Raw genomic sequence first — 7917 nt, 5'->3', positions numbered from 1 at the left:
TTCTTTAAACTCATACAAGGTGTAGTAGCTACTCCCCAAAGCTAATCTATCATGACTTATTCTTCTTTTCATTCTCTTCTCACACACATCAATCTCATCCTCAGAAGAGTCATCTGAACTCTCTGGTATCTGGTTTCTTTCAGTTGGCTCCTCATCCTCAAATTCAGCGACTGATTCTTCGATTTCAAATTCATATCGACCAAGAGTTTCCTCATCTTCATCCACCTTATCTTTTTTCCCAGATTTTTTCTTTTCCTCGTACTCATACTCAGTTTCATACCCTTCTTCGAAGTCCTTTTTCTCTGTTTCAACCATGGTTTCAGCACTTTCAATTTCACCTCTTTCATCTCTATCAAATTAAAACAACTCAAACTCAAGCCAAGACATAAACAAATGAGAAATTTAAGTTTAACAAGCTTAAAATCCAGACTTTTGATTTCTCCATACCTAACAACAACAGATCCTTCAACATTCTTCACACTGTCGAACGGTTCTTTGATGTGTTGTGATTTTGCATAGTTTTAGCTTTGTTATTTCATATATATTCATGCATTAACCTTACATTTATTTGCATTTAGAGTCTATTGCATGTACATTTGCATCTTGTAGGTGTTGGATGAATTGTTTGGAGTTTTGGAGGTGATTAGAGCACAAAAGGAGCTTTCGAGGAGTCTTGAACCGAACGTGTGAAAGACAAGCATGGATGAAGGTCTTAAAGATATCTTTTGAAACTTGTCTTTTGGGAAGACATGGTAAATTGAGTTAGCTTTACAATGGAGGTGGTTTCAAGTCGTTTGGAGCTGTATTGAGGGATTTATGATCAAAATACTACACACATATCAGTATGACATTCCTAGCGGCCACCCTAGCAACATCAACAATAGCCTTCGAATTTTAAGCCTTTAGACTCATTTTTATTCACTTAAAACCTATAAAACTCATTACTACTCATTATTCTTCTTATTTTTGGTATTCTAAAGGTGTGTGCAACATGGAGAAAGTGGAGAAAACTTTAATGAGTGAGTTTTATCTCTTTAAAGCTTGCAACATGGGGGATGGGTTGTCTATCATGAGTTTGGTGGCTCTTTTGGCCTAACTTTCTCTACCTTTTCTGAAGAGGCAAGACTACTTTGGCCATATGAAGGGGCAAAAGGTGTTCTATAATGGAAGAAAGTGGAGAATAACTTTTATGAGTGTGTTTTATGCTTTATGCTTTCACATGATGGATGTGTTGTCATCCTCCTTTACTTAGGCTATAAAAGAGACTGCAAGGGGAAGGAGGAAGACACAATACACAGAGTACAATACAACAAAGAGTAGAGAGTGAAAGTTTTATAGTTTCATATTTTGTATTTTGAGAGTTTGAGAAAAAACATTTGTTCTTGGAGTGTTCTTGAAGTTTATGTTATAAAGTCTTGTTTTCCTTTAGCCATTCTCTTCATCTAATTTCTGTTTTTTTTGTTTTCATATATCATATCATCTTGGTTATGCTTCTATCCATCATGGGATTAAGTGTAAACAAGATGATTAGTGAGTAATCACTCTTAGGATCAATGGGTTAGGTAGATTAATGGGTGATTAGGGAAGAGTTAAGGTGTTCTAATGGTTAAATGCTTAGATTTCTATGCTTACTAAGTATTCTTAATGCTAGATTAATTTTGGCCATTTTAATTTAGATTCTAAGTGTTTGTAGGGCATCGAAAGTGTTTGCATAATGCTTGAATGGACCTAGTAAAGCTCTAGCTTGAATAACCAAGGAATTGTTGTTAGGATTGCTAGATGGTTAGTAGACTAGAACTTAATGTATGTTTGAGTGAACAAAACGAACGGAAGTTGATGTTTAGTTCATAATTGCATAAGGGTTTCTACCACGGGAGTGGATTAATCTAAATTGAATGAAATCTAGACCAATAGAAAGTTAAGATTATTTGAAGTTAGACGCCTTGATTTAGAACTATCACCTTGAAATCAATTGCCTATATACCCATTGGTTCTTCTTTGTTATATTTGAATTAAAACTCAAGTTATTTCGCACTATTACTTGTTACAAACAAACATCATTTGATTGCACTTAGATTGAGATAAATGGCTTGCATTCTTAGTGCTTAGAATCACTAGAGATTGGATTGACATCTTAAGTACTACAACACTTAAGGATTAAACTTATCCTTTATCAAGTTTTGGCGCCGTTGCCATTCTCTAGATTGATTTTGACATTAGGATTTGGTCATTACTTGAGACTAAGTCTTATTTTTCATTTTTAAGTTACTAATTATCTATCTTCATCTCTATTTGGATGACAGGTGCATGAACTTGAGAAGCAAAGGATCAACAAATCTTGCACCAAGAGTGGACAACATCAAAGCCTTAGAAAGAGAGTTGGGAAGACAGAGAAGAGAAAGAGAAATACAAGCCCACTTACATAGATTGGGGCTTGAGATGGAGAGAAACCCGAATCAACCGGAAGGTGTCTATGAAGTTGATGATCATAGACAAAATGTCCAAGGAGTTCCTCCTGGAGCTGCTCAAGAGGAACATGGCCAAGGAGCTGCAAACCTTAGGCCTCAAAATCAACAACGCCTGGGAAGATCCATTGGCACTTATGATCAACCTAACATAAATGGGAATAGGTTGGGCATTAGGGCACCGCCAGTTGCCAACAACAATTTCGAGATCAAGTCAAGCCTCATCAACATGATTGAAAACAACAAGTACCATGGACTTGCCTTGGAAGACCCACTAGATCACCTTGACAGATTTGATAAGTACTGTGGCTTGTCAAAAACAAATGGAGTTTCAGAGGATGCTTTCAAGCTCAGATTGTTTCCCTTCTCTTTGGGAGACAAGGCTCACACTTGGGAGAAAAACATCTCAAGTGATACTATCACCACTTGGGATGAATGCAAGAAGGCCTTCCTCAACAAGTTCTTCTCAGCTACAAGGACTGCCAACCTTAGAAATCAGATCTCTGGTTTTCAACAAAGAGGACTTGAAGGATTTTTAGACGCATGGGAGAGATTCAGAAGCTACCTGTCTCAATGTCCTCACCATGGCTTCAACAATGAGAGCTTGCTAAGCACTTTCTACAGAGGAGTCTTGCCTAAATTCAAAAGCCAGCTTGACACTGCAAGCAATGGAAACTTCTTGGGGAGGACTGTGGAAGATGCTTTAGAACTCTTGGAGAACATGACACAGAGTGACTCTGTCTACAATGATGAATATGATAGAAGAGACAGAGGTGGTGGAGGAGAAGATATGACCACAAAGAGGGAGCTGAAAGCACTTCAAGACAAGATTGACATGCTACTATCAGAAAAGACCAAGAAAGAGGAGTTACATATGGTTGCTGAAGTTGATAGAGTAGAATGCCAAGAAGATATGTACTATGTCAATGCTCAGGGTACATGGTACAAGAAGGAGCCTGACTATCAATACCAGAACAACTACCAACAGAAACCCTTCTACAACAACCAACAGAAGCCATTCAACAACTACCAGCCAAGACCATTCTACAACAATCAGCCTAAGCCATTCTACAACAACAACCAAGGTGGTTACCAACCCAAACAGAACTTCCCTCCTGGATTCTCACCAAAACCAAGTCAACCTGCACAAGACCAAGCTGGATCATCAACACAACCTCCACAAGAGAGTAGTACTGAAGCTATGCTGAAACAATTATTGGAGGGACAAGCAAGAAGTGAGAAACAATTAGGGTATGAGCTGGAAAATCTCCACAACAAGATTGATGGGAATTACCATGATCTAAACAACAAGTTCAAAGCCTTGGAGAACCAGTTTGTCTCTATGACAGCCAGCTCAAGTCGCCAACAAGGTTCCCTACTTGGAAAGCCTGAACAAAACCCAAAGGAGACAATAAAGGCAATCACCCTAAGGAGTGGAAGAGAGTTGCCTCCTAAAGTTCTCATTAAGGATAATGAGAAACAAGGTGGGGAGGTGGTCATCAATGTAGATGATGATGTGGTGATTGTGGATGAGAAGACTAATGAGGAAATCTTGGAGAAGATAGTTGAAGCTAAGGGCAAGAGAAAGATTGGAGAGGAGAAAGTTGAGAACAAAAATGAGGCTGCTACATCAACAAAGGAGAAATTGTTCACTCCTCCTCCCTATGAGCCAAAGCTTCCCTTTCCTGGAAGATTCAAGAAGCAACTCCTAGAGAAGTACAAAGCCTTGTTTGACAAGCAAATGAGTGAAGTTCATCTCACCATGCCCATAATTGATGCATTTATGCTGGTTCCACAATACAGCAAGTTCTTGAAAGATGCTGTAGAACAAAAGAAGAAAGAGATGGAAGGGATGGTGATTCTTACTCATGAGTGCAGCGCCATTATTCAGAGACTGACTGTCCCAAGGAAGCTAGAAGACCCTGGTAGTTTCACCCTGCCATGCGCCATTGGACCTTTGACATTTGAGAGATGTCTATGTGATTTGGGAGCAAGTGTCAGCCTCATGCCACTATCCATTGCCAAGAAGCTTGGGTTTACACAATATAAAAAGTGCAAGATCTCTTTGGTGCTAGCTGATCGATCTGTCAAGCTCCCCATTGGCATCCTAGAAGATCTTCTTGTCAAGATAGGAAATTGTGAAGTGCTTACTGACTTTGTAGTGCTTGAGATGGATGAAGAGCCTAGAGATCCTTTGATCTTTGGAAGACCTTTTTTGGCAACTGCTGGAGCAATGGTGAATGTGAGAGATGGCACAATTGATCTCCACCTTGAAAAAGATCACACTCTCCATTTTGATATCAAGGAGATGATGAAGAAGCCCACAACTCAAAGAGAAATATTCTACATTGATGAGATGGATGTCTTGGCTGATGATTTCCTTGAGGAGTTAGCGATTGAGGACTCTCTTTAACATGCCCTGACCATTGAAAGAGAGACCCAAATGATTGAAAACAAGGAGAGTGATGAGCTAGTAAGAAGGCTAGATGTTCACCTTGAGGAGGATGGAGAAGATGAGTTCATGGAGTTGCCACAAGTGACTCAACATGCTGCCTCAGCAGACATTCAAGAGAACCTCCATGAAGCTGATTGGAGTGAGCTCAAGGCACCAAAAGTGGAGCTTAAACCTCTTCCCGATGGTGTAAGGTATGCTTTCCTTGGACCTAATGAGACATATCCTGTCATTGTGAGTAGTGAGCTGACTGAGAATGAATTGTCTATGCTTTAAATGAACTTAAAAAGTATAGAAAAGCACTAGGATACTCACTTGATGACATTAAAGGAATCTCACCATCTTTGTGCATGCATAGGATACATCTAGAAGATGAATCTAAAACTTCAATTGAACACCAAAGAAGATTAAATCCTAATTTGAAAGATGTTGTTAAAAAGAGATAATCAAATTGTTAGATGCTGGTGTGATCTATCCTATCTCTGATAGCAATTGGGTTTCACCTGTGCATGTAGTTCCTAAAAGGGTGGCATAACAGTTGTTAAGAACGAAAATGATGAGTTAATACCAACAAGAACAATAACTGGACATAGGATGTGCATTGACTATCGAAAACTGAATGCAGCCTCTAGAAAGGATCATTTCCCTTTACCATTCATTGATCAGATGTTAGAGAGGCTAGCTAACCATCCCTATTATTGTTTCCTTGATGGATACTCTGGATTTTTCCAAATCCCTATACACCCAAATGACCAAGAGAAAACGACATTCACTTGTCCTTATGGTACCTTTGCATATCGAAGGATGCCATTTGGACTGTGCAATGCACCAGCAACATTCCAAAGAGCAATGATGTTGATTTTCTCTGATCTTATTGAGGATGTAATGGAGGTGTTTAAGGATGATTTTTCTGTATACGGTTCTTCGTTTGCTACTTGTTTGTCAAATCTTTGCAGGGTATTACAGAGATGTGAGGACACTAACCTGGTGCTCAATTGGGAGAAGTGTCACTTCATGGTCAAGGAAGGGATTGTTCTTGGACACAAAGTTTCTGAGAAAGGAATTGAAGTGGACAAAGCCAAGATAGATGTCATGGTTGGTCTAGCTCCACCAAGAACAGTGAAGGATATAAGAAGCTTCCTTGGCCATGCTGGTTTCTACAGAAGGTTCATCAAAGACTTCTCCAAAATAGCTAGACCATTGACCAAGCTGCTGTGCAAGGAGATCATCTTCAACTTTGATGAAGAATGCCTAGAAGCCTTTAAGAAGCTGAAGGAGGAGCTCACCAGTGCCCCAATAGTTCAACCACCAGATTGGAGTCTACCCTTCGAAATCATGTGCGACGCCAGTGACTATGCTGTGGGGGCAGTCTTGGGGCAAAAGAAGGACAAGAAGACACATGTGATCTACTATGCTAGTAGAACACTTGATGATGCCCAAATGAAGTATGCCACAACTGAGAAGGAGCTGTTGGCAATTGTCTATGCCTTCGAGAAGTTCAGGAGCTACCTGGTAGGGTCTAAGGTCATTGTATACACTGATCATGCTGCACTACGACATCTACTAGCCAAGAAGGATGCCAAGCCAAGGCTGCTCAGATGGATATTAATACTACAAGAGTTTGATCTCGAAATCAAGGACAAGCCAGGAGTGGAGAATGGTGTAGCTGATCACCTTTCAAGATTAAGAGTGGAGTGTGGGATTCCTATTGATGAGGGACTCCCTGAAGAGCAGATTATGGCTATAGAAGCAATGGTCACAGCTTGTGAGACTGGAAGGAAGATTGAAGAAATGAAGGCAATTGATGAAACAGGCCCATGGTATGCTGATCTAGTGAACTACTTGGCATGTGGAAGGGAACCATTGAATCTGACAGGCTATGCAAGGAAGAAGTTCTTCAAGGATGTGAAGAGATACTACTGGGACGAGCCTTACCTCTACACTCTTTGCAAAGATCAAATCTATAGAAGAGTAGTAGCTCAAGAGGAGGTGGAAGGAATCCTCACACACTGCCATGGATCAGCCTATGGAGGTCACTTTGCCACCTTCAAGACTGTCTCCAAGGTGCTACAAGCAGGATTTTGGTGTGGCCCATATGTTCAAAGACACACAAGAGTTTGTGTCAAGGTGTGACCCATGCCAAAGGAGAGGGAACATCACCAAGAGAAATGAGATGCCTCAAAATCCTATCTTGGAAGTGGAAGTGTGTTTGATGTGTGGGGCATTGACTTCATGGGACCATTCCCATCTTCCTATGGTAATGAATACATTCTTGTTGCTGTGGATTATGTCTCCAAATGGGTGGAAGCTATAGCCAGCCCAACCAATGATGCTAAGGTTGTCCTCAAGATGTTCAAGAGCATTATCTTCCCAAGGTTTGGAGTCCCAAGAGTTGTGATCAGTGATGGAGGCACCCACTTCATCAACAAACTTTTTGAGAACCTTCTTAAGAAGAATGGTGTCAAGCACAAGGTGGCAACTGCTTATCATCCCCAAACAAGTGGCCAAGTTGAGATTTCCAACAGGGAGATAAAGTCCATTTTGGAGAAGACTGTGGGGACAACAAGGAAGGATTGGTCTACAAAGCTTGATGATGCACTTTGGGCCTATAGGACTGCTTTCAAGACACCCTTGGGAACCACTCCCTTCAATCTTGTCTATGGGAAAGCTTGCCATCTGCCAGTGGAGCTTGAGTACAAGGCATTATGGGCTGTTAAGATGCTGAACTTTGACATCAAGAGTGCCAAAGAGAAAAGACTTTTCCAACTCCATGAGCTTGATGAGATTCGACTTGATGCTTTTGAGAACTCAAGGATTTACAAAGAAAAGACCAAGGCATTCCATGACAAGAAGATCCTGAAGAGGGAGTTCAACATTGGAGATCAAGTGTTGCTCTTCAACTCTCGATTGAAGTTGTTCCCTGGAAAACTTAAGTCAAGATGGTCCGGCCCTTTCAAGATCAAAGAAGTGAGGCCATATGGAGCAATTGTGCTTTGGAAC

General features: G+C 40.5%; 1 protein-coding gene and 1 non-coding gene across 2 annotated transcripts; one reads left to right on the top strand and one right to left on the bottom strand.

Moving 5' to 3' along the window:
- Positions 1–480: 480 nt before the first annotated feature.
- Positions 481–4883, top strand: LOC125583672. The gene is made up of 2 exons (XM_048751030.1): positions 481–842; positions 981–4883. Exon 2 carries the CDS (start codon positions 2308–2310, stop codon positions 4876–4878), a length of 2571 nt encoding a protein of 856 aa, XP_048606987.1. The 5' UTR covers positions 481–842; positions 981–2307; the 3' UTR covers positions 4879–4883.
- Positions 2950–3056, bottom strand: LOC125584734. Its single transcript, XR_007321643.1, has one exon. It is a non-coding gene; the product is annotated as a small nucleolar RNA R71 (small nucleolar RNA).
- Positions 4884–7917: the final 3034 nt, after the last annotated feature.

Source organism: Brassica napus, chromosome C3 (genome assembly GCF_020379485.1).
Source record: "Brassica napus cultivar Da-Ae chromosome C3, Da-Ae, whole genome shotgun sequence".
Classification (NCBI taxonomy): Eukaryota; Viridiplantae; Streptophyta; class Magnoliopsida; order Brassicales; family Brassicaceae; genus Brassica; species Brassica napus.
The sequence above is the reverse complement of the archived record's forward strand: the minus strand, read 5'-3'. Positions and strand labels throughout refer to the sequence as shown.